General features: G+C 48.5%; 2 protein-coding genes across 2 annotated transcripts; both read right to left on the minus strand.

The window, feature by feature from the left end:
• Positions 1 to 10,837: 10,837 nt before the first annotated feature.
• Positions 10,838 to 18,822, minus strand: LOC125738664 (germinal-center associated nuclear protein-like; the record flags this gene model as incomplete). The annotated part of the gene is made up of 25 exons (XM_049007852.1): positions 18,498 to 18,822; positions 18,187 to 18,416; positions 17,989 to 18,070; positions 17,757 to 17,860; positions 17,139 to 17,229; positions 16,911 to 17,050; positions 16,617 to 16,814; positions 16,269 to 16,537; positions 16,025 to 16,187; positions 15,787 to 15,941; positions 15,444 to 15,667; positions 15,168 to 15,346; positions 14,962 to 15,044; positions 14,738 to 14,869; positions 14,541 to 14,654; positions 14,303 to 14,455; positions 14,023 to 14,220; positions 12,965 to 13,033; positions 12,792 to 12,888; positions 12,498 to 12,566; positions 12,023 to 12,287; positions 11,773 to 11,870; positions 11,308 to 11,698; positions 10,953 to 11,204; positions 10,838 to 10,869 (listed from the first exon to the last, which is right to left on the minus strand). Coding segments are annotated over exons 1-25 (4,095 nt in total), but the record flags the coding sequence as incomplete, so codon positions are not given.
• Positions 18,823 to 18,880: 58 nt separating this feature from the next.
• Positions 18,881 to 20,447, minus strand: LOC125738532 (germinal-center associated nuclear protein-like; the record flags this gene model as incomplete). The annotated part of the gene is made up of 2 exons (XM_049007621.1): positions 20,404 to 20,447; positions 18,881 to 20,308 (listed from the first exon to the last, which is right to left on the minus strand). A coding segment is annotated over exon 2 (1,008 nt), but the record flags the coding sequence as incomplete, so codon positions are not given.
• Positions 20,448 to 26,771: the final 6,324 nt, after the last annotated feature.

A 26,771-nucleotide genomic window follows, 5' to 3' on the forward strand; every position in this document is an offset into this window, starting at 1 on the left:
CAGCCCTGGAGGACTTCAACACACAGGTAAAACACTCAAAGACTTGCACAGCAATGAAATGTTTTATGAATGTCAGCCCATTACAACATACATACTGTATGTAAATGTTTGGCCAATAAACTGACATTTTTTAACATATTGCTTATCATATTTAACCTCATGAAGTCGCCCGATTTAGCTGACACTGTTACTTCTTCCAAGTCTCGTTTATCATATTGAATTAAATTAAAATGCAGATTTTTAAAATATTAAAACATTTTTCCATCAGTGTTTGTGTTAAGGTCCTTCCTTTTTGACTCAGTGACATGTTACATACTGTGCATCTCATTGGCTACAGTCTGCAGTACAGACATCTTACCATCAGTGACTGACAGATTAACCTGATCAGAGAGGCTCCACTGATCTTCACACCACACCAGTACTGATCGGAGTCCTCAGCTGTCAGATTGTTGATGGTCACAGTGAAGACTCGCTGGTCAGGATCATCTCTGACTCACACTTTACCCTCCTGTGGAGAGTCAGTGTGTACTATGGGAGTACATGACCTCACATTATACCCTCTGCACCAGTATTTCACATGAGTTTTATATCTGTCACCATAGGAACATGGGATTGTTACAGATCATCTTCTCTGTACACAGGCCCATTTCACTGTAGACACACTGTCAGCACCTGTGGGGAAAATAATTAACTGAATAAGGATTTTCCATCTTATGACATCTCTAAGTAATTATGCTTGGTTTGTGTAATACTTAGATTAGGTCATGTGTAATTAACAGAACAGTGATGATGTATAAAAGTCAAAGACCATCATTTTACTATAAGAACAAGGAAAACAAAACTAGTGTCTGATCTTGGGAAGGGCTTCAGCAGGATGTGGGATCGGGAATCTGAGCCTGGCAGTGTTTTCTAGGGTCTGAGAGGAAAATCAGGACCTTAAATCCCTAGTAAAAGGCCTAGATGAGGTGAATGAATGGGCTTGTCACTGTGTGGGATGGCCACACCCCTTCAGTACTATGGCCTTACTTGTAAACATATCCAGTCCTGTGATACAGGCCCTCTCATATTCCCTCTATACATGCTTCCTTTGGGCTCTATTTGTGAACGTTATTATGTAAAATATCATTGCTATGCTGGTGATACGCAGCTCTATCTGCCATTAAAACCTGGTGACTGCTGCTCTCTGGTGGCCCTTTCTAACTGTCTGGAGGATATTAAGAACAGGACAGCAATGACTTTCGTCCAGATTAATGAAAACAAGACAGAGGTAATGAGTTTTGGTCACTGTTCATGATCTCAGAGAACAATTAGGGCCTCATTCAGAAAACTTCCAGTCACATACTAAAAATCTTGGTGTCATCTTTGATTCATCACTGAGTTTGATAAACAAATAAATGCTGTTGTGAAGGGGTGTTTCTGTCAGCTGAGTTCAATAGCCTGGCTTAAACCACACCTTTCAGCCAAAGACCTGGAGAGTTACTCCTGCTTTTATCCTGATTGGGTTACTGCCGTTCTCTGTACCCAGGTTTACCAGAAGCATCTTTATTCTGACTACACCTTGTTCAAAACGGTGCTACCAGGCTCTCAACAAAAAATAGACACCAAATTTCCCCTGTGTTGGCTGCATTGCATTGGCTACCTGTTAAGTTTTGAGAATTTCTGAGAATACAGTTTAAAGATTTCTTATTTCTTTCTAAGGCGATACATGGCATAGGTCCCCAGTCCGTCTCGGAGCTAATTCAGCCTTACACCGCTTCTTATTAGATGCATCTCTGTACTGACCCTGCACACACAGGAACACATTTTATTTATCTATTTAATCTGACTATTCTGCTTTGCACATCATGTATTTAACATTTATAGTGATTTTATATTTATTACTAGATTATTGTATAACTTTTGCACTGTTTTTTGAACTTGGTTGTTGCTTAGTCTTGTTTTTCCATGGAGCACCATTATACCAAAAATAATTCCTTGTAGGGTCAACCTACTTGGCAATAAACCACAGTCTGATTCTGATTATTTTTTGTGTAACATTGGCCAATGTCTCTACTTTTACTATATATTTATATTATTTTGACCTACAGCACTTTGGCACAACATAGATTGTTTTTAAATGTGCTATAGAAATAAAAATAATTCAACTTGATATAGAAACGTATTTCAAGTCATCCATCTTGCCGAGATGGGGGTTGCGCTGTGACCCCTGGTGGACAAATTATGCAGCAACAGTACTCATATCATGGTTGAAAGTTCTGTCTTCAGTCTCTCTGTTTCTTTTTAGTTATCATTAATTGGCCATTATAAACCAAATGCTGATAGCGATTTATCACAGACTCCTGCATTAATGAATTAAAATATTCATGATGAATAAAGAAGATGAATTGGCGCTAATGTGTATTTTTACTGTGTTATTGATGAGATAAATATTACAGTACACGGATCGCTCTGGTGTCTCAGAAATTGTCTCCATTTTTTCATACCAATTTATCATTAGTACAGTAGTGCTTGCAGTTCACAAATGCTTTGGCCTACAAACAATTTGGTTCACAAAAACAAAATTTGGTCAATGAACAAACTCGACCAGATTCCTTTTTTTATACTAGTGTAACACCGGCGGGGCGCATATCCCAGCATGCCCCGCGTACAATTGTAAATAGAAGGACCACGACAGGCACCCAACAAGCACCGAACCCAAATACACAGATGGGAAACACAATGTTGTCAGAAGCTGAACTGCGAAATGCAGATGCAGTGAGAGATTTACACACACTAAATACACGTTAGGATCGGACAGGGTATACACACAAGACATGGGCAAAGTGTAAAGTGAGGTAGACCTTCATGGGTCAGTCCATTGCAGGGCAATGGAAGCTGGAGAAATGCCATGTGAACAGCAGAAATGTGGTCATACAGGATGTGAGGGTGAGACTGTGTGCTGTATACAGAGGGTCTGACCTCACGGCTTTGTTTCAGTCTTTAGTATTGTGATGACATTGTGATAGCCCAGTGATAACTATACTGGATGGGTGGTACCCCTTTAAAGACACTTCCGGCATGTAAATGGAGAACGAAATTATAGTTATACCGAATCTCCTACACACAATACCAAGGTTACCAACTTTGCTCAAATATGCAGATCAATCAAATATTTTGCAGATCAAATATGATGCTAAGTTAGTACTAAGTTAAAATATGTTCCGGACTTGTAACATGCACCCATGATTTGGAACAGTCAGCAGGCTGTCTCTGGCCACGCCCCCTACACTCGGTCCGGCCCCTGGCTTTTCCTGAATTCTGATTCCTTTAGATAAACATTGACTTCATTGATATTGTTATTGATTTATCGACAGACCATCATACGTTTTAGACGTTATAATAACAACACTCTATTGATCCCCAAAGAGAGAAATTCTCTCCTTGCCTGCCCCCTCTTACTGTCCATGATACACAAGCACATATGTAGAAAAACGTCAGCTTGGAAGCCAAGGCTGGACTTAACCTACTCCTTAGGGTTCAACTGGGAACTGCCCCATGGCCGAGCGGTCTAAAGCCTCCTGCGCAGCGAAAATGGCCTTTCAAAGTAAGGGGTATTCTGTTCTCCGAAGTAAGGCGTGGGTTCGAATCCAACTTCCGACAAAAGTTCTTCAATCGCTACAGCAAAATTTGAGCCACTGATCGGCTTTAATTGCTTTGTTTTATTTTTGCGTTTCAGGCAAAACTACATAACACTTAAAGACACTACGGGCATGTAAATGGAGAACGAAATTATAGTTATACCGAATCTCCTACACACAATACCAAGGTTACCAACTTTGCTCAGCTGACCGGAGTGAGACGTTCAATTCCCGTAAGATTTCTTTGCGCCAGCCTGAGAGTATGACAAACACGTCACACCAGATGCATGAGAGATGGAAACCTGGGATATTCAGTCGAATCAGATCAAATATGATGCTAAGTTAGTACTAAGTTAAAATATGTTCCGGACTTGTAACATGCACCCATGATTTGGAACAGTCAGCAGGCTGTCTCTGGCCACGCCCCCTACACTCCGGTCCGGCCCCTGGCTTTTCCTGAATTCTGATTTCTTTACATAAACATTGACTTCATTGATATTGTTATTGATTTATCGACAGACCATCATACGTTTTAGACGTTATAATAACAACACTCTATTGATCCCCAAAGAGAGAAATTCTCTCCTTGCCTGCCCCCTCTTACTGTCCATGATACACAAGCACATATGTAGAAAAACGTCAGCTTGGGAGCCAAGGCTGGACTTAACCTACTCCTTCCAGTCCAACTGGAAACTGCCCCATGGCCGAGCGGTCTAAAGCCTCCTGCGCAGCGAAAATGGCCTTTCAACGTAAGGGGTGTTCTGTTCTCCGAAGTAAGGCGTGGGTTCGAATCCAACTTCCGACAAAAGTTCTTCAATCGCTACAGCAGAATTTGAGCCACTGATCGGCTTTAATTGCTTTGTTTTATTTTTGCGTTTCAGGCAAAACTACATAACACTTAAAGACACTACGGGCATGTAAATGGAGAACGAAATTATAGTTATACCGAATCTCCTACACACAATACCAAGGTTACCAACTTTGCTCAGCTGACCGGAGTGAGACGTTCAATTCCCGTAAGATTTCTTTGCGCCAGCCTGAGAGTATGACAAACACGTCACACCAGATGCATGAGAGATGGAAACCTGGGATATTCAGTCGAATCAGATCAAATATGATGCTAAGTTAGTACTAAGTTAAAATATGTTCCGGACTTGTAACATGCACCCATGATTTGGAACAGTCAGCAGGCTGTCTCTGGCCACGCCCCCTACACTCCGGTCCGGCCCCTGGCTTTTCCTGAATTCTGATTTCTTTACATAAACATTGACTTCATTGATATTGTTATTGATTTATCGACAGACCATCATACGTTTTAGACGTTATAATAACAACACTCTATTGATCCCCAAAGAGAGAAATTCTCTCCTTGCCTGCCCCCTCTTACTGTCCATGATACACAAGCACATATGTAGAAAAACGTCAGCTTGGGAGCCAAGGCTGGACTTAACCTACTCCTTCCAGTCCAACTGGAAACTGCCCCATGGCCGAGCGGTCTAAAGCCTCCTGCGCAGCGAAAATGGCCTTTCAACGTAAGGGGTGTTCTGTTCTCCGAAGTAAGGCGTGGGTTCGAATCCAACTTCCGACAAAAGTTCTTCAATCGCTACAGCAGAATTTGAGCCACTGATCGGCTTTAATTGCTTTGTTTTATTTTTGCGTTTCAGGCAAAACTACATAACACTTAAAGACACTACGGGCATGTAAATGGAGAACGAAATTATAGTTATACCGAATCTCCTACACACAATACCAAGGTTACCAACTTTGCTCAGCTGACCGGAGTGAGACGTTCAATTCCCGTAAGATTTCTTTGCGCCAGCCTGAGAGTATGACAAACACGTCACACCAGATGCATGAGAGATGGAAACCTGGGATATTCAGTCGAATCAGATCAAATATGATGCTAAGTTAGTACTAAGTTAAAATATGTTCCGGACTTGTAACATGCACCCATGATTTGGAACAGTCAGCAGGCTGTCTCTGGCCACGCCCCCTACACTCCGGTCCGGCCCCTGGCTTTTCCTGAATTCTGATTTCTTTACATAAACATTGACTTCATTGATATTGTTATTGATTTATCGACAGACCATCATACGTTTTAGACGTTATAATAACAACACTCTATTGATCCCCAAAGAGAGAAATTCTCTCCTTGCCTGCCCCCTCTTACTGTCCATGATACACAAGCACATATGTAGAAAAACGTCAGCTTGGGAGCCAAGACTGGACTTAACCTACTCCTTCCAGTCCAACTGGAAACTGCCCCATGGCCGAGCGGTCTAAAGCCTCCTGCGCAGCGAAAATGGCCTTTCAACGTAAGGGGTGTTCTGTTCTCCGAAGTAAGGCGTGGGTTCGAATCCAACTTCCGACAAAAGTTCTTCAATCGCTACAGCAGAATTTGAGCCACTGATCGGCTTTAATTGCTTTGTTTTATTTTTGCGTTTCAGGCAAAACTACATAACACTTAAAGACACTACGGGCATGTAAATGGAGAACGAAATTATAGTTATACCGAATCTCCTACACACAATACCAAGGTTACCAACTTTGCTCAGCTGACCGGAGTGAGACGTTCAATTCCCGTAAGATTTCTTTGCGCCAGCCTGAGAGTATGACAAACACGTCACACCAGATGCATGAGAGATGGAAACCTGGGATATTCAGTCGAATCAGATCAAATATGATGCTAAGTTAGTACTAAGTTAAAATATGTTCCGGACTTGTAACATGCACCCATGATTTGGAACAGTCAGCAGGCTGTCTCTGGCCACGCCCCCTACACTCCGGTCCGGCCCCTGGCTTTTCCTGAATTCTGATTTCTTTACATAAACATTGACTTCATTGATATTGTTATTGATTTATCGACAGACCATCATACGTTTTAGACGTTATAATAACAACACTCTATTGATCCCCAAAGAGAGAAATTCTCTCCTTGCCTGCCCCCTCTTACTGTCCATGATACACAAGCACATATGTAGAAAAACGTCAGCTTGGGAGCCAAGGCTGGACTTAACCTACTCCTTCCAGTCCAACTGGAAACTGCCCCATGGCCGAGCGGTCTAAAGCCTCCTGCGCAGCGAAAATGGCCTTTCAACGTAAGGGGTGTTCTGTTCTCCGAAGTAAGGCGTGGGTTCGAATCCAACTTCCGACAAAAGTTCTTCAATCGCTACAGCAGAATTTGAGCCACTGATCGGCTTTAATTGCTTTGTTTTATTTTTGCGTTTCAGGCAAAACTACATAACACTTAAAGACACTACGGGCATGTAAATGGAGAACGAAATTATAGTTATACCGAATCTCCTACACACAATACCAAGGTTACCAACTTTGCTCAGCTGACCGGAGTGAGACGTTCAATTCCCGTAAGATTTCTTTGCGCCAGCCTGAGAGTATGACAAACACGTCACACCAGATGCATGAGAGATGGAAACCTGGGATATTCAGTCGAATCAGATCAAATATGATGCTAAGTTAGTACTAAGTTAAAATATGTTCCGGACTTGTAACATGCACCCATGATTTGGAACAGTCAGCAGCATACCTGTCAAGGTTTGGATTTGAAAATAAAGGAAATTTTCCGGCACCCGCCGAGAGCCATCCCACCACCGCAACCAGGCTCCAGTATCCCTTACATTTTAAGACAGGTGTACAAGAAATATAAAATAACCATTTGTCATTTACATTTTATTTTCATTGCGCATTTTCTACTAATTTTTCATGTTCACTCATGCGGCTCTCTGTCATTCACTAATGACTTGGATTTTTCATGCCGACTGACATCGTTCCTTCCCCGTGGGAGACACTAAAATCGCATTTACAAATCTTACAGAACGCGTGACTGTGCCCCATCCTGCTCCTCTTTAGGAAAGTAAATTCGTCGTCCCATTTTCCGATGTATTTACATGACTTCTTTGTTTCTTGGCAGGGACGCCTTCTCCTTCTACACATCCATCCATCCATCCATCTCTCTCCTTTCTCCTTCCCGCTGTTGGCACTAATCTCGCGATAACTGCCACCCAGGCTATGCAGGTGGCAGTTCTCGCGAGGCTACTGACAGTTCAGTTTGGAGAGGCAGAAGAATTTTTAAATATATATATATATATTATTATACGGGAGATTTACGGGAAAATACTAATACGGGAGGACGGCGGGAAAGAGAAGTAAAATACGGTAGTTTCCCGGCCAAAACGGGAGACTTGACAGCTATGGTCAGCAGGCAGTCTCTGGCCACGCCCCCTACAGTCGGTCCGGCCCCTGGCTTTACCAGCGTGTTCGCGAAAACGACTTCATTTATTTTCTTATTGATTCATCGACAGACCATCATACTTTTTAGACGTTATAATAATAACACTCTATTGATCCCCAAAGAGAGAAATTCTCTCCTTGCCTGCCCCCTCTTACTGTCCATGATACACAAGCACATATGTAGAAAAACGTCAGCTTGGAGGCCAAGGCTGGACTTAACCTACTCCTTACGGTTTAACGGGAAACTGCCGCATGGCCGAGCGGTCTCAGACACCACGCACGACGTAACTGGCCTTCCGACGCAAGGGATATTCTGTTCTCCGAAGTAAGCCGTGGGTTCGAATCCCACTTCCGACAAAAGTTCTTCAATCACCACAGCAGCATTTGAGCAACTGATTGGCTTTAATTGCTTTGTTTTATTGTTGCGTTTCAGGCAAAACTACATAACACTTAAAGACACTTCGGGCATGCAAATGGAGAACGAAATTATAGTTATACCGAATCTCCTACACACAATACCAAGGTTACCAACTTTGCTCAGCTGACCGGAGTGAGACGTTCAATTCGCCACAAGTCTGCACACCCAGATAACACGCATATAAAACGTATGCAACAGTTGTGTTACCTTTTAAATAGTCTGTAGGTTTTGCAAACTACTCTAACGCCTTTGGTGTCGCTGATTTTACGTTTATACTAGTGTAAAATAGACTTGCCGTAAGATTTCTTTGCGCCAGCCTGAGAGTCTGAAAACACCTCACACCAGATGCATGAGAGATGGAAACCTGGAATATTCAGTCGAATCAGATCAAATATGATGCTAAGTTAGTACTAAGTTAAAATATGTTCCGCACTTGTAACATGCACCCATGATTTGGAACAGTCAGCAGGGGGGGGGGAGGGATTATCTGCTCCCTGCATTTAAAAGTGCATAACAGAATTACATGACAGTGAGCGCAGGGGCAGGTAGACATTATTTCAACAAGCAGAAAACTATCAGAGGAAGCAGTTCATAATGAACATCATACAGAATACAGGAAGTCCCCAGAATAGAAGATCCATCCTAAGTCAGTCTTAAAGTCAAATTTATTGGTGTGAGAAGAGTAATACTACAGAACATTATAGTACAGTAATATTAAAAATAACTGCATACAGTACTGTACCTCAAGCCCACGAAAGAATAAAGCAGGGTGATGTTTTCATGAGCATCATAAAGTAATGCATATGTTTGATATTAAAAATAGTTTTAAACTAAATTAGTATGATAGGATCTATGGCCATCTGCTTTTAAATGCAAAATATCTTAGCTACATCAAGTCAGTCGAATATTCTTAACCAGCAGACTGTCTGTACATATGCAGATGGCTCCCTGCTGCCACCTGTAGGGCATCCACGGGCATATTTTCTTAAAAACCAGCCAGCCAGTTTATAAAAGGAACTCAGTGGCAGACTGCTTAGTGAACTGCTGTGATCTTCAGTTCAATTACATGAATATATAATTGAGCTGCATGACATTTCTTTAAGAATCTAAAAAAAGACATACTTTTGCAATGGTGTACAATGCAGATATTACCTAAATTGTTAATTTTGACCAACAATACACAAGGTTAAAGAAACAGCAGTAACAACCCCACGTATGAGTGTCTAATATGGGCAAATAACGTCACAGGTTTTAAAGATTCTGCAGCAAATTGTGATTCAATTTAAAAGTACAATAAACAAAGTTTCATGATGGAAAAAAAACAAAGAAATAGCCATGGGTTTCTAAATACAATAACATTTTAATATTTAAAATTTGCACAAAAAAAAAAACCCTAAAAAACTGTCCATTTCCTATGACATGTTTTTCCCCCAGTTACAACACTCCCAATGTTGTGTAAATTACTGTACATCATACTCTTCAAAGCAATATATGCACAAGTACCACACAACTAAATATACTGCAGAAATCAGGCATAAGAGAGACAACTTGTGGCAGTCAACGGCAGACATCAGGTGGGTCACATGACACTCAGTCATCAACAATGTCCAGAAGGCAGCTTAGCTTCAGCTCACATGCGAGCTCCTCCTCCCGGCTTGCAGAGATCAGCTGCTCCAGCTCCTGTAGACGCCTCGCCATAGAACTGGCAGCTCCCCTGGCCTGGTCACTGCGGACACTGCGCTCCTTCTGCTACAAAAATGGGCACAGAAACAGTCTCAACTGATGAGCACAGGGTACTTGGGGTCTTAAAATGTGAGCAACTGTGTAGCACAGGGTCAATACCAGGGCAAGTGCAGGTGGGGCAGCCATCTTTGGGGAGGGCACTACGATCTCCGGTACAGACAGTAACGAAGAAGGCAAGAAAAGTGGTGAGGAGGAAGAGGAAGGGCCCAGGGACTCGACGTCAAGCCAGGTACGCAGCTGGTCCTCGAACCTGCAGATCCAAGTCAAACAGGAAATGGCTCAATGTTTATGCCACAACTCACATGAGAGAGTACACGTGTGTAGCATGTCTGTTCTCTGTCAGACCTGCGGCTCTGTTCTTTCTCCTCCTCAATGCGAGCCAGGAGGTCCTGGGGGCTGGAGGCAGCATCCAAAACAGGGGCAACACCGGATCCGGACTCAGGGTCCTCAACCATGCTGTGAAACAGCTTCTGTTGAAGACGTGGCCTGGCCAGTCGAGGATGAGGCCACATGCTCTGGTGACACCTGCAATGGCAGAGACTTTGGATAAGAAGCCAGTATTGTACACCACTCTTGGGGATATGAGCAAGACTGGAAGCTGATGGCTTTCCCTCTTCTTCCATTTAATAGTAAATAATATTCATTAAATCTGCAGGTCACTGTTAACAGTCTATCTGGAATGTGTTAGATTTACATGGCTGGCTGGCTCTTACCCTGCCTTCCCCTGCTGCTTGTCCCTGTGCGTCTGCTTTACGGCATCCACCCAGCAGGACGGCGGTATGAAGCCCTGCAGCCCATCGCTCAGGAAATACACCGAGATTTCTCCGTCGTCACTGATGACATCTGAAGATGGTGGGATAGGTTCACACCTGCATGGCATCCCCAGTAGGCCCCCCCAAACGTCAGACCCACCCCACCCTCCTCACCTTCACTCACGGGGCACCCAGGAGGGTTCCAGTCCCGGAGTTGGTGCTCTACACAGAGCATGACAATTTCGTCCCAGGGCACCTCCCAGAAAGTGGGCTCCTTGTCCGGCCCCCCACCTCGGCCCACACAGTCCTGACGCAGCCTCTCCAAAAGGTTCTCCAACTGGGACATAAGGAGTGGCTGGCTGTGGCGGGACCATGGCATTTGAGATACGTACTGGAAGATGGAGGCAACCAGCTGGCTCCAAGGAGCTGGGTGGGGGGAGCGGTGGCAGCAGCAGAAATTTAAGGAAACAGACTAAGAAGCAGCCACTTAGCAAGAAGTCCGAATTCCGAATCTGAGGCATGGACATACCCCCCACGGCTGGCAGCGGCCAGTCGGGCAGCCGCAGGCTCAGGACTGCCCCCTGGAGCCACTCCAGGTGCTCAGCCGAGTTCCAGAGCAGATGTGGTAGGCAGTCACCACCCCCTGGCACCGAGAACTCTGCCACGGGCCAGGAGAGGCCAGCCAGACTCGGGGACGACACAAGGCCAGCCAAGAAAGCCAGGACAGTGTTGTAGAGGCCGATGACGGGTGCAGGGCCCTGGGAGGGCAGTCCCGCCATGTCACGGTCCCTCCGATCACGGTGAAGCCTACCAGCAAACTCGCGGCAGAGCCCGGCCTCCACAACCTGCACCAACGTCTGCGAGACGAGCCGGGCTGGTGCCGTGGAGCGGGCAGCGAGCCACCTGACGGCATGGCGGATCTGCGGGGAGACGGGGGTGATGGTCAATGGGATGGTTCAATCTTACCGAGGCCAGCGACAACATGCACACTCACCTGCTCGGATCCTTGGGGTTCGTTCGTGGTCTCGGGGATATGGACGAACATGTACTCTGAAATCAAACCTTCCTCAATGAGTGTCTGAAGCATCAGGTCTTACAGGGAAAGGAAACCGATGGTCAGACAGGAGGAACAAACCAACTGTATTAGCTCTGCATACGTAAACATAGCCTCAAGAGAAATGCTATAAGTAAAGTAAGCGAATCCCACGCGACACCTGTTGTCATAGACACGGTTAGTGTCACACCTTCCTCTAGCCGTTCATCGCTGGCCCTGTGCCCAGCCTGCCCTGGGACCACCACCACCAGAGGAAGGGCCTGTGGCCAGGCATTAGCCTGCTGGATCTGCCGGAGTTGCAGCAGGGCGGATAACAGGAAGATGTCCCCGTCTTCCTCATCAGCCCCGGGACTGACTGCCGAGGGCAGCAGCATCAGCAGGGCGCCCATGCCCATCAGCCCCTTCCGCTTCTCCAATGCCAACTGGCCTTCCTCGCTGAGGGGCCCGCGGGCCACCTGACCCACAGTGAGAAACATGGCCTCACTTCCTGCACTTGCACCCTTCGCAAACATCTGTGTTACCACAGGACCTGCTAATATCACATAGTGCCAGACTATGCTAGGCTATGTTAAGCTATGCTAGACTAACATTAATGACAGAACATGCAACACAGGGGCATGAAGCCTGTCGATATTCATCGGCAAGTTCCCCCCTATCTGCCACACCTTCACACACACGTGCACTGTGTGCATGCGCTCCCCCACGCTCCGCAGGCCGCTGCTGATGCTCAAGGTTTGCATGTGTCCGTTGGGGACCATCTCCCTGTGTTCTTGCTTCTCCGAGTTACCGAATTTGGACTCCAGCCATTCTGTCAAAATCCTGCATCAGAGATGGGAGGGGGGCACAAATGTAAGCTCCAGGACCTCTAAACCCAACTAACACCCAATCCCTCCCCGAACGACACCCAGTTCCCCCACTTACTGGTTAGCAACACTGGCATCTCTTTCATGATCACTTGGCAACAAGAGGGCTGCCTTCCAGAAGATTGTGTCAGATGGGTTCGAGACGCTTGCTGCCACCAGACTGAGCAGGTCCAGTGGCCCCCACACAGATTCGCTGAAGTGGATGGAGATGTAGATGAGCACATGGAGAGTGATGGATGGCTAACAGCTACTCTACAGTAGCACCATACCTCAGGAGCTGCTGGTAGAACAAGTGAACCTTCATCTGATGCTCGGTTTCCCTTCGCATCTTCGCCAACCTGCAGAAGGCAGCAGAGTGTCAGCATCGGTACACTTAACACTACAGCAAATCAATGGCCAGCAAAATAAACGGACAGGACGGAAGTCATTTTGGGAAGTACTGTCTAATTCAGCAGAGGTGCCCCGATCCAATATTCAAGATACCTAATCAGACGGATCGGACATCGGCCACATGTGACCGATCCATGTTCAATAATTATTTAGTTATTGCCAGTCTATTTCTTCTTATACTGAGTGGTACAATCAAATCGCACAACAGCTTTCCCCCCTTTTTTATTTTTTGTGGCATTCAAGCTGAACGTTAACGCTTCCTCGGTTTTTTGACACTCAGTGTGTGTGAGTGCAGTGACTTCCCCTGCTATGACGTCATGTGCATGTCCTTTGTAGTGGAAGGATCAGGTGATGGTAGCAAATGCAACTTGCATGCTTGCGAAGCAAACTAACATGTCTAAAACCTGGAAGAATTTTATGCTTGAAACAACCAGTAGCACAGCGATTTGCGATCTTTGTAAAAACAAAGTAACATTCAGTGGAAAATCCCACTAATAGTGCACTCAATTAAGGCAATGCAAGTAATATGAAAAAAAGCGATGGATTTGGAAGCCAGCTTGGGCTGTTTTGCGCACTCGCTATAGCTTGATACACGAGGTGCTGCTATCACAGTGAAAAGTGACGCATGCCACTTGGGTGTACTTGTGAAGATATTCAAACAACTGCAAAATGTCTCAAAAATGCTCAATACAAGATGCACAAAAGAGGTGGAACAGTATCTTATGTATGTTTCTTGTGGGCTAATTAAAACTTCTTTTCCATTTGTATTTACTAGCTTGGAAAAAAAAAAAAAAGAGCTTTGGTACTGGATCATACTCATAATCAGCCAATACCTTATGTTCAGGTATCAGGATTATATTGGCACTGAAAAAGTGGGATCGGTGCACCTCTATTATGAATATTAGGTCAGCATTATTATGCTGTGAGAGAGATGTACCTGGTGCAGGAAACAGAGAGGTCCCCAGCGTGCCCCAGGTTGACCACGCCCCGGGCCAGCCTGTCCAGGCAGGGTGAGGGGGGGGCACTGGGGGCCAAGGCCTGCAGCCTGAAGCGGGGGTCCACACAGCCAGGGGCAGCAGGAAAATCACGCATCTGTCGCTTCAGCTGCCTGCGCACGGCCACCACATCACGCCACCTGCAACACATGCACAGGGTGAAGCCCGGTTGTCGGCGAGCATGTGGGCAAAATATCTGGTCCCCTTACCACTGCCCCTTACCTTTTGATGAACCTGCGTATACTCAGAAGCTCTGCTTCCAGGACGTCTTGGGCCAGCAGGGTGAGCTCACCACACAGCGTCTCCTCCAGCAGTACCTCACACACGTCTTGTGAGCTGCGAGCCACACATTCTGCCTGCTCTTCTTGGGCACGCCTGGCACGAAGGGGCATGCGTTCAGCCTATATACAGTTATCTGAACACTCTCTATGACCTCTGATCCCCCTTGGCTCACCAGTACCTGATCTCTGTTGAGGCAGTCTCCACGATGCAGTCGCGCAGCACCTCCTGTGTGATCTCGGCACACAGTGTCTTGCTGAGCCGGGCCAGGAGCTCCTCGTGTTCCTGCTTTCTCCTGACAGAGACAGGCCCATCAGATGGCACATCCCCTCAAAATGCACCCACCCCTCCTCCCCAGCCCAGACAGGTGAGGCCTACCTGGCTTCCTCCATCCTGCGCTTCTCCTCAGCGATATGCTCCCTCTCTGCCTGGATCTCGGCAGCAGAAACCTCCCGCAGCATCTGCTCCACCACCTCACTCAGCACTGCCTCCACCTGGCCGTTGCACATGCTGCAACAACCCATCCACATCACCAAACTGGTGTTGGTTGAGTGTGACAACCCTCTAGAGGCCACTGCTCCCTATCTGGCTCACGCTCCTACCTGAGTGCAGCAGAGATGTACTCGGCTTCGGTGGCAGCCACGTCAGCCACCTCGGCCTGCACTACCTCCTCCAGCATGGCCTCTACCTCCGTGGCGATGTCCTGCAAGGGGGGGGGGGGTTATTTGTCATTACTATGGCAATACCAACACACTGCTGCTGGGTTGACACGCAGCAATGAGCAATCTATCACCTGCTCTGTGTAAACGGGCTCCGGTGGGGGAGGCGTAGGTGGGGCGACTGGTGGTGCCTCCGACGGAGATGCCCCAAGTGCTCCACTCTCCTCTCTACCAGGGAGGCCAGCTGACTCCGCTGGGTCGCTCGGCATCTTGGATCGGTGCTGGAGGGCCCGCGCATCCAGCTCAATGGGGGGCCTCTGAGGGGAGGCTGCTACAGCGTGGGCAGGAAAAATGACAAAATTACAATCAGAGGCCAGAAGGTGGACGAAGCGTAACAGTTAGCGGAAGGTGGAGTGCAGACGCACCAGCCCTGGGCACACTGCCTGCCTCCGCTGGCTGCCCATCCCCACGGTACTTGTTGCGGCTGTCAAAGCTGTTGACGGGTGTGTGTTGGGGTGGGTTGGGCAGTGGCGCGCCGTTGACCACTTGGCCCACCAGCACCTCCCGCTTCCTTGCGATGGCCACAGAGCGCTTTGGACGTGGCTGGATCTCAGGCTCCTGGTACGCTGTCCGGCTTAGCTCCACCATGCTAGGGGGAGGGCAGAGCTTCAATAAAATATACCACCCATCATAGATTAGCACCCCCATCAGAGATAAGCCACCCTGCCCCCAACACAAAAGGGACAACGAAGCACAGCCCAGCCTTACCCTGCATCGACCGCGAGCCCATACTGCAGCGCGAGGTCCGAAGCCTCGCCGGCATTCTGGAACATGAGCATCCGGACCAGGTCTTCGACCGGGAATGTGGTGGAACCACGGGAGCTGTAGGCCACATTCAGGGCCCGCAGAGCCTCACGGCGCACCTGTAGGGGGCACCAGAGCGGTCCAGGTAAGTGAGGTATTGGGGCTGATGAGGATGTAGGGAGCGGAGCAACGGCTCCCCCACCTGGTCGAAGTAGCGGTGCAAGATGCAACCAGCCAGATACGAGGCCACCTTGACCAGCTTGAAGAACCTCACGAAGTTGTTGCTGTTGACAGCGGCAAAGGCCTGGACGGCAAACTTCACCTCCGGAGAGTTTCGGAGCTCCGCCCGGAATTGCTGCACCTCCCTGCAGGTAGGGAGGGAATGAAATGTCAGCTGGAGAGGTGCCACGGTGACACGGGACACCGACTGCCGGCCAGCCACCCACCGGAGGATGTCTCCATCATTGAGCTTCAGGAGCACGCTGTACTGCCGAAACTCTGCCTCATGAGGGCAGTAGATGTTCTTGCTGGCCAGGTCCTGGTACATCTCCTTGAGGCTCTGCAGGCATTTGGTCAGGTTTTCATTGTTGATCTTAGCATCAAAGGACATCATGGGCTCCTGGCACAGGTGGTGTGCGCAGTGGATGTGGAAGCGGGCGCACTTTTCAATAAGGGACACCGTAAGCGGGTCGCACAGGTGCTGCTGAGTGATATCCTGCAGATGGCCCAGAAAAAGGATCAGGGCGAGGCCCGCAGGGCACAGGAATAATGAGACACGGACTAATGTTGCTCACCTTCCGGATACCTCGTGTGCGGTTCCACACAAAGTCATACCAGTCACGGTAGTTGTCCTCACCCTGGTCCATGACCTGGGTAACCAGGTAGTTCATGGTCATGTTCAGCACAGTAAGGGGCCGCAGTTCATGGGGGAGGGGCTCCTCCTGGTCAGCAGAGGACCTGCTGTACTCCTTAATGGCAGCAGTGTGGTCCACCTGCGTGGGGTGCAGAGGGTGATTTGCAGCCTGTGGTCTGTCAATTCATGGCGGGGAGGGGGAAGCATTAGGAAAGAGGGGCAGGGGTGGTGATACCTTCTCCGTGTTGGGGATGACCTCAAAAGAGCTCAGTTGGTTCCGGGTCTCCCTCATGTAACGCTCCTTCTCCGGACACATGTCAGGACACGTACCCACAAACACCTTGGACAGATCCAGGTCGGTCCTCTTGGGCCGAGCTGTGCCAGAGGAGACCGTGTCAGCTGGCGATTCACTTTGGGGTGGGAGGGGGGGGTGGCTCAGCAACGTGACCCTAGGGGGACCTACCCTGTCGCAGGATCTTGTCCCGCTGCTCTAGCAGACGATACTTCTCCTCTGCGGTTTCAGCTACCTGGCCAATCAGGTGGAAGAGGGGAGAGGGGAGGCTGCTGGCTAGATGTTCGGATTCGAGGCCGTCTGGGCTGGGCTCCATCTGCGGCTCACTCTCAAACTGCAGGGCCTTTGTCGCCAGGGGTTTCTTGGCTGGTGACCTGAGAGGGACAGACCAAAGGCTGAAGAGCTTCTAAAAGCTGGCAAAACCTGGGCTCCTTTGAACACCTGGCCAGTAGGGGGCATAGCAGCCAAAGAACTCAGTTTGACTTTAATGTCACGAATCCGAGCCTGAGGTAAAGAGTTTCATTACCAGATGACCTAACATAACTCAAGCTGCTTGGAAAAAAAACTAACAAAATGTATACATAATAAAAAACCAGAGTGATCCAGATTTTTTTTTTTTTTTTTAAAGAACTTGCATTGGGTTTCAAAAAGGTGATTTTCTTCCCTAACTTAATTTAATAAAGACCCGGCCATCTTATTGTAAAATTGAGTTATTTACTCTTACGGTAAGAGAATGATTTAAAGACAAGATTACCCTCTGGATAGGGATGAGCTGGAGGACCAGCCGGAGGTGGATTTGGAGAGGGCTTTGCAGACAGGGGCTGACTCAAAGCCTCCTGCCTGGCTCTGAGGATCAGGGTCATCTGGAGGCCTTTGGCCCTTCTCTCCTGGACCTAAGAGACACACAGAACCAGTTCATCGAAACAGCTGACATGGGAATGAAAGGCTGCAACGAGTCACAAAGACCCCACCCTGGCCTTGGCTCGATGCACAGATAGAGAGCACCGTAATAGTCACTCACTCTGCTTCTTCCTCTGCCAGAAGATGGTGAGCTCATGCCTGCGCAGCAGTTTGCCCTTCTTCTTGGCTTTGGCAGCAGAAGCCTGAAAGATACCAAAAGTCAGTGAGGAAAGCCCGGGAGATCATGGACGAGAGCACAGCCTAATGAGTACAGCGACCAAGCCCCCCCCCCCCAAAGGTGTGCAAAGCCATTGCTCACATGGTCGTGGAAGTGCACTATGGCCAGGTTCTTCTGGGGCCTGCAGAAGATCCGCTGCACACGTCCGAACTGGCGGAAATGTTCCCCCAGGATGTCCTTGCTGTTAAGACTGGCTGGAATGTTCTTGCATTGGAGCACCATGGCTTCGGAGGGTGACATCCCCCCCAGGCTGTCTGTGCTGTCCAGGCGGCGGGCACGTCTCACTGTTGATGCTGCCTCAGTTTCGGGATCTGTGGCAAGTGTCACAGAGTTCAGTTTTTCAGACTATACTTGGCTTCGAACCCAATGTGCTTCTTCCTGGGAGTACTCACCCAACTCCTCCGCCCTCTCAAGGACCTCCCGGGTTGGGGCCTGTGACCTTGGCGGCGTTGAGGGTGAGTGGCTGGTGGTCGGTGCCATCGAACCCTGGTGCTCCGCCTCCCCCCAGTCTGGCTGTGGCTCCTCACTCCTCTTCGGCTCTCGCCGGGTCTGTAGGGCCGGTGTCTTCAGGATGCTGGTCAAGGCACTGCGAAAGATGCTGCTGACAGGCCCCCGGCCCCGGACCAGGGGCCTCTTGGGAGGGTGCCTGGGGGCGGAGTCAGCACCAACTTGGGGCTCCTCTGATAAATGCTCCACCATCTCCTCCTTCCGCTTGGTACCCTTAGCCGCTGCCTCCCCTGCATTCTCCCCCTCACCGCCCCCCCCCACGGACCTCACCAGACACAACCCCAGCGTCAGTCTTGGGTTTTAGCGGACCAAAGCTGACAGCACCAAACAGTGGCCGGGGCTCATGGAGGCTAGAGGCAGAGTACCTGGAGACAGAGGCGGCCTGGGAGGTCCCCCCACCCAGGCCACTGCCAGCACCAACGGAGGGTGCTGCTGGTTTCGAGAAGCTGAACTCCTGGGTGGTGCTGGGATGTGCATCTTTGGTGGGGAGGATGCTGCTGGACACTGCGATGGGCTGTGAGAAGCTAAAACCTAATGCTCCAGAAAGGAACTCAGAGGCAGCAGGAGCAGGCCCACTGCTGTCCATACTGGTAGCGGTGGTGCTGGATGGGCTGGAACCAAAAGACTCGGACACAGCCTGGGACACAGCCGGTTCAGGACTGGCGCTATAAATAGGTTTGAACACAGCTGCGTCTGACGGCTTGAAGCTGAACTCTGAGGTGCTAAATCCGCGGCCCTGAACGCTTCCAGGGGAGAATACCGAAGAAGACCCTGTGGACAACTGTCCGAATCTCAGTGGTTGACTAGACCCCGAGGAGGGGGGAACAGAGGAGGCGGAGATAGCGTTAGAGCCGCCGAAGCCGGGTGTGTGCTGAGCAAATCCGCCGGTCTGTCCGAAGGCAGAGGTCTGGGGAAAAGCCGAGTTCTGGTTAAAGACAGAGCTCTGACCGACCCCGGCCGGCTGCCCGAAGGAGGGCGGCGGGCCGAACCTGGTGTCGCTCTGTACAAACGACGGGGTCTGACTCCCAGAACCGGGCATGCCGAAGGTCGGGGCCTGTCCAGACGCCGTCCCGCCAGGCTGCCCGAAAAGGGATCCGGTCTGGCCGAAGGCAGACGATGTACTGAAGAGCGAGGTCTGGCCGGTGCCCTGGCCGAGGGCAGGCGGCTGCACGAAAGGGGCGTTCTGCTGGCCGAAGGAAAAGAGCCCCGAGGTCGGGGCGCGCGGAGACTGAAACGCTCCGCCTTGTGTTCTGCCGAAAAGCCCAGACGGATTCATTGTGTAAAAAGCCCAAAAATACGGCCTTCAAAAGTCGAAACAGAGTTCTTACAGCGCGGTAGATTTCGGCGTCCTTCGGCCTGGGAGATTATATCCGCGCCTGTGTCACATCTGCGGAAATATACAAACTGGCAGCTCCCCTAGCCTGGTCACTGCGGACACTGCGCTCCTTCTGCTACAAAAATGGGCACAGAAACAGTCTCAACTGATGAGCACAGGGTACTTGGGGTCTTAAAATGTGAGCACCTGTGTAGGCACAGGGTCAATACCAGGGCAAGTGCAGGTGGGGCAGCCATCTTTGGGGAGGGCACTACGATCTCCGGTACAGACAGTAACGAAGAAGGCAAGAAAAGTGGTGAGGAGGAAGAGGAAGGGCCCAGGGACTCGACGTCAAGCCAGGTACGCAGCTGGTCCTCGAACCTGCAGATCCAAGTCAAACAGGAAATGGCTCAATGTTTATGCCACAACTCACATGAGAGAGTACACGTGTGTAGCATGTCTGTTCTCTGTCAGACCTGCGGCTCTGTTCTTTCTCCTCCTCAATGCGAGCCAAGAGGTCCTGGGGGCTGGAGGCAGCATCCAAAACAGGGGCAACACCGGATCCGGACTCAGGGTCCTCAACCATGCTGTGAAACAGCTTCTGTTGAAGACGTGGCCTGGCCAGTCGAGGATGAGGCCACATGCTCTGGTGACACCTGCAATGGCAGAGACTTTGGATAAGAAGCCAGTATTGTACACCACTCTTGGGGATATGAGCAAGACTGGAAGCTGATGGCTTTCCCTCTTCTTCCATTTAATAGTAAATAATATTCATTAAATCTGCAGGTCACTGTTAACAGTCTATCTGGAATGTGTTAGATTTACATGGCTGGCTGGCTCTTACCCTGCCTTCCCCTGCTGCTTGTCCCTGTGCGTCTGCTTTACGGCATCCACCCAGCAGGACGGCGGTATGAAGCCCTGCAGCCCATCGCTCAGGAAATACACCGAGATTTCTCCGTCGTCACTGATGACATCTGAAGATGGTGGGATAGGTTCACACCTGCATGGCATCCCCAGTAGGCCCCCCCAAACGTCAGACCCACCCCACCCCCTTCACCTTCACTCACGGGGCACCCAGGAGGGTTCCAGTCCCGGAGTTGGTGCTCTACACAGAGCATGACAATTTCGTCCCAGGGCACCTCCCAGAAAGTGGGCTCCTTGTCCGGCCCCCCACCTCGGCCCACACAGTCCTGACGCAGCCTCTCCAAAAGGTTCTCCAACTGGGACATAAGGAGTGGCTGGCTGTGGCGGGACCATGGGATTTGAGATACGTACTGGAAGATGGAGGCAACCAGCTGGCTCCAAGGAGCTGGGTGGGGGGAGCGGTGGCAGCAGCAGAAATATAAGGAAACAGACTAAGAAGCAGCCACTTAGCAAGAAGTCCGAATTCCGAATCTGAGGCATGGACATACCCCCCACGGCTGGCAGCGGCCAGTCGGGCAGCCGCAGGCTCAGGACTGCCCCCTGGAGCCACTCCAGGTGCTCAGCCGAGTTCCAGAGCAGATGTGGTAGGCAGTCACCACCCCCTGGCACCGAGAACTCTGCCACGGGCCAGGAGAGGCCAGCCAGACTCGGGGACGACACAAGGCCAGCCAAGAAAGCCAGGACAGTGTTGTAGAGGCCGATGACGGGTGCAGGGCCCTGGGAGGGCAGTCCCGCCATGTCACGGTCCCTCCGATCACGGTGAAGCCTACCAGCAAACTCGCGGCAGAGCCCGGCCTCCACAACCTGCACCAACGTCTGCGAGACGAGCCGGGCTGGTGCCGTGGAGCGGGCAGCGAGCCACCTGACGGCATGGCGGATCTGCGGGGAGACGGGGGTGATGGTCAATGGGATGGTTCAATCTTACCGAGGCCAGCGACAACATGCACACTCACCTGCTCGGATCCTTGGGGTTCGTTCGTGGTCTCGGGGATATGGACGAACATGTACTCTGAAATCAAACCTTCCTCAATGAGTGTCTGAAGCATCAGGTCTTACAGGGAAAGGAAACCGATGGTCAGACAGGAGGAACAAACCAACTGTATTAGCTCTGCATACGTAAACATAGCCTCAAGAGAAATGCTATAAGTAAAGTAAGCGAATCCCACGCGACACCTGTTGTCATAGACACGGTTAGTGTCACACCTTCCTCTAGCCGTTCATCGCTGGCCCTGTGCCCAGCCTGCCCTGGGACCACCACCACCAGAGGAAGGGCCTGTGGCCAGGCATTAGCCTGCTGGATCTGCCGGAGTTGCAGCAGGGCGGATAACAGGAAGATGTCCCCGTCTTCCTCATCAGCCCCGGGACTGACTGCCGAGGGCAGCAGCATCAGCAGGGCGCCCATGCCCATCAGCCCCTTCCGCTTCTCCAATGCCAACTGGCCTTCCTCGCTGAGGGGCCCGCGGGCCACCTGACCCACAGTGAGAAACATGGCCTCACTTCCTGCACTTGCACCCTTCGCAAACATCTGTGTTACCACAGGACCTGCTAATATCACATAGTGCCAGACTATGCTAGGCTATGTTAAGCTATGCTAGACTAACATTAATGACAGAACATGCAACACAGGGGCATGAAGCCTGTCGATATTCATCGGCAAGTTCCCCCCTATCTGCCACACCTTCACACACACGTGCACTGTGTGCATGCGCTCCCCCACGCTCCGCAGGCCGCTGCTGATGCTCAAGGTTTGCATGTGTCCGTTGGGGACCATCTCCCTGTGTTCTTGCTTCTCCGAGTTACCGAATTTGGACTCCAGCCATTCTGTCAAAATCCTGCATCAGAGATGGGAGGGGGGCACAAATGTAAGCTCCAGGACCTCTAAACCCAACTAACACCCAATCCCTCCCCGAACGACACCCAGTTCCCCCACTTACTGGTTAGCAACACTGGCATCTCTTTCATGATCACTTGGCAACAAGAGGGCTGCCTTCCAGAAGATTGTGTCAGATGGGTTCGAGACGCTTGCTGCCACCAGACTGAGCAGGTCCAGTGGCCCCCACACAGATTCGCTGAAGTGGATGGAGATGTAGATGAGCACATGGAGAGTGATGGATGGCTAACAGCTACTCTACAGTAGCACCATACCTCAGGAGCTGCTGGTAGAACAAGTGGACCTTCATCTGATGCTCGGTTTCCCTTCGCATCTTCGCCAACCTGCAGAAGGCAGCAGCACTGGTTGTCGCGTTGAATACAGCCGTCTATGGGAGCGAATGCGTCAACAGAGCCGCCATCTTGGGACGGGGTAGAGCTCCTTTTAAATGAATGAACGTCTATCAGGGACAAGCTGGCATTCAGAAATAAAGAACCATAAATGGGCAAATTTGAGAAGCGATTTTTATTGTCTTGGTTCATTATAAATGTCAGACATGTATTTACGACCGAGCCACGAGTAAATCGACAGAGAAGCGGGTTTTCTTAACACAGCCTACTTTTATGTTCAAAATGTAATGCACATATAGGTATTTTTTCATTCTTCCATTCGAAATAAACATACACTACTCTCCTACTACATGCAGAACAATGCAAATACAAAACACAACAAAAAAGGCCAGCAATGTTAGCTGAAAGACCCTGGTAATCTCCATGATAAGCCCCATTGCGTTACCACTCATGCATTTATGCAGGCCGCCCCGTGGCATTGGCAATATAGGCAAATGCTAAGGGCGCCATTCATCCAGGGGGTGCCACAAACGGAGGAAGAAAAAAGTGTAACATTCCACTATTCTTAAAGCTAGTTGGTATTAATGCGTCTTAATATGAAAACAAGCCCACATGAATTTACCTGCTTAGCAAAGCCTATTAAGTAATAATAATAATAATGATGATGATGATGATACGTAACTTTCCTATGAGCCGCCCCCCTTGTAACCTCCCTCAATAACGAACACAAGTTGATCTCTGATCACGGGCATTTATTCACATATCTATCCGGTCGAGCATGCCGTGAGAACTAGATAAAATAAAGCACATACATCAAAAAATGAATCAGTAAAAACACAGGCATTTTCCTAAAAATAACCAAACACAAACCTAAATAGGCTACAGCTTGCTCACGCCATTAACTTATGACTGCAGCTCATACAATAACTCCAATATCCATGAATATTGACGTTATAACTTAAAACACTTTCTCAGCCGCATAACAAATGCTGCACTTATAACTGAGCAAAACGAAAATGTTACCAGCAAAACTGACCAGACCTAAACCCAAACGCAACATTAGTTCCGCTATAGTTTCCCTACACCTGGGGGGGGGGGGGGGGTGCCGGCGCTGATGCTCGCCTAGGGCGCCTCATCAGCTAGGACCGTTACTGCATTTAAGCATTTAGCAGACGCCTTTATCCAAAGCAACGGGCATTTGTATAGACTTGTAGAGAACTATAGACAATGAACTGTACACAATACATTTTCCAGACAAGGAAAATACTTTATTATTTTTTTTACATTTACGGTAATATGAAAGATGAACATCCAGTTACCTCCTTTTTGGAAAAATAACTATAGACAGGGCAGGTCTATACACACAGGCATCTTGTATATATTTGTCAAGAACTATAGCCAATGAACTGCAATATATACTGGTGTCAGTACAGAAGCTGTGTCTTTCCTGTGACGTGGGGGTGGGAAGACAGAGGCTCTGTGTCTAGTATTTAGTATCCTTATAACAGTACTATTTTACACAGTTTCTTCCTCAAACTGCTGGTCTGTAGTTGGAGAGTATGTACTTTTGCCACATGGTCTTCTCTCAACTTGTGAAAGCAAGACAAGTGAAATTAAATTGAAGCGATGGTTGCCAATGCCATCTTGAGTTTCAGCAATGTGATCACAAAGATTAAATATATCCTGAAAACCTACATCTGCTTTCACAACCCTGTTCAACAGAGACTGGATGTTGGAGGCTTGTCTGATGCACTGCTCAGCTGAGCCAATCGCCTTTAATTAATTTAATTAATTAAATTAAACTTAAGTTGCTTCAAAATATTGTTTTAGTTTTGTAATTGATGCAATTTAAGTTTTAACAATAGCAGTCAGTGGTCAGAGACTTTTGCACAGTGTCAGTAAAGTAGAACAAGTTTATCCACAATTTCTACAGATTCAAATGAAATAATAAATTGATCATAACTTACAACTTGGAAGCCATTCTTGAGAAGTTGTTCAACAAAAGATGAAATCTTCAACAGAATCTGGAGCTCTTGTCTCGCTGGAAGCAGAGGTAGAGTGACTTTACATGTGCAGGTCTCCTCTCCTTTGGCACCTTACAGGGTCCTCGTCACCCAGTTTAATTTGCGGTTTAGAAGCATTTTTTTTAAACATGTTGGGATTCAGTTGCAGCGCGCTGACTTTGTGTGTTTCGGGGCATATCTCAGGACGGCAGGATACCAAAATGGCGAAAAAAAAAAAAAGTTTACGTCATCAAAATGGCGCCCGTGATTCTCTTTGGGTCCTAATGACCCAGTATTCAAATTTAATGGGATTAGGAGCGGAGCCTGCATTCAACTACCATGAAAAAAAAAACAACTAAATACTAATCAGATATGAAACCAAAGCGCTATGGCAATGCAGAAGGGATGGGGCTAAAGGTATGAAAGAATGATAGCTAGTAATAAACAGCTAAACTTGTAATAAAAAGCAGGCTCCGAAAAGACAGCCCACTGTGAATACGCTCAGAGTCCTAAGGACCTAGGATTCAACTTACCTAGTATTTCGCCGAGCTGGGCCTCTCCAAACGCTAGCACCGTGCAAAACCCTTGCAGCACCGTGGAAGACTCTCTCACTCCAGCGGGGGCGGGTCCGTAAAGAGATCGGCTGCCGCTTTCGCCGAGCTGGGCCTTTCCAAACGCTCTCACCGTGCAAAAGCAATGTAGCACCGGAAAAGACGCATTCACTCCCGCGGGGGGGTCCTCTGGGCTCGACTGCTGCTGTGCCAAAAGCCTTGCAGCTTCTGAGCAGAAGCGTCCACTCCTGAACTGGGGGGAACAACGGGGGAGGGGGTTTCGGCGCTCATGCAGGAATATTTTGCGACTTTGCTTTTCATCTGGGATTTAGCTCTTTACATAGAAGGTAAACATTGTGCTCTGAAATATCCAGAATGTTGCAAAATAGCAGCGAAATGTTTTTGTTTTGAAATGGGCTGGGGTGTTTGTATCCATTTAGTTTCGTTCTTTGCATTCCCCGTACACGTGATAGCTTTATGGCAGTAATTACTCTGGGCGCCTGCCTGTCTGGGTGGTCGGCTTCTTTTATCTTTTGTCAGTGACCAAATGGTGAGCTAGCAAGAGGTACTAAAAATAGCTTTACAGCAGGGAAGGACCAGGCACAGTTACTGAGCAGAAAACGGTCAAACGGTGGCAAAAAGCAACCAAATATATAATGGCATGCCCTTTTTATTTTCTTTTAATAAATTGTTTTTTAGAAGTCAGCATATTTTATACAACAAATTATGCATTTTGCATGACAAATTGCAGTTCAGAGTGTTTTCGAGGCTTTGGAATAAACAATTACCCAAATGTCGGGAAAGCCCATTGAAATGAATGGGAAGCGAGAGGCATAAAGCACTTTGAGGGGCTTGCGCAGTTACTTGGAGCGTTATAAAAGCAAACCATTTGAATATGTTTGCTCTAAAGAGATCCAAATTCATAAAAAAGTACAAGTCATTACATTTAATTTTTTTTTTACATTGATTTAACAATAAATATTGTAATTGCCGCTAAGTGTCGCACTTACTTTGACCGGCTTTCCACGGTCTATGTCGACATCTAGTGGTAAAAAAAAAGCATTACATTACACATAAGGGATGACTTTTTGCAGTAAAGACGACATTTTTTGTATTCGCAAATTTAAAAAAAATATATTAATAAAA

The sequence above is a fragment of the Brienomyrus brachyistius genome, chromosome 3, assembly GCF_023856365.1.
Source record: "Brienomyrus brachyistius isolate T26 chromosome 3, BBRACH_0.4, whole genome shotgun sequence".
Lineage (NCBI taxonomy): Eukaryota > Metazoa > Chordata > Actinopteri > Osteoglossiformes > Mormyridae > Brienomyrus > Brienomyrus brachyistius.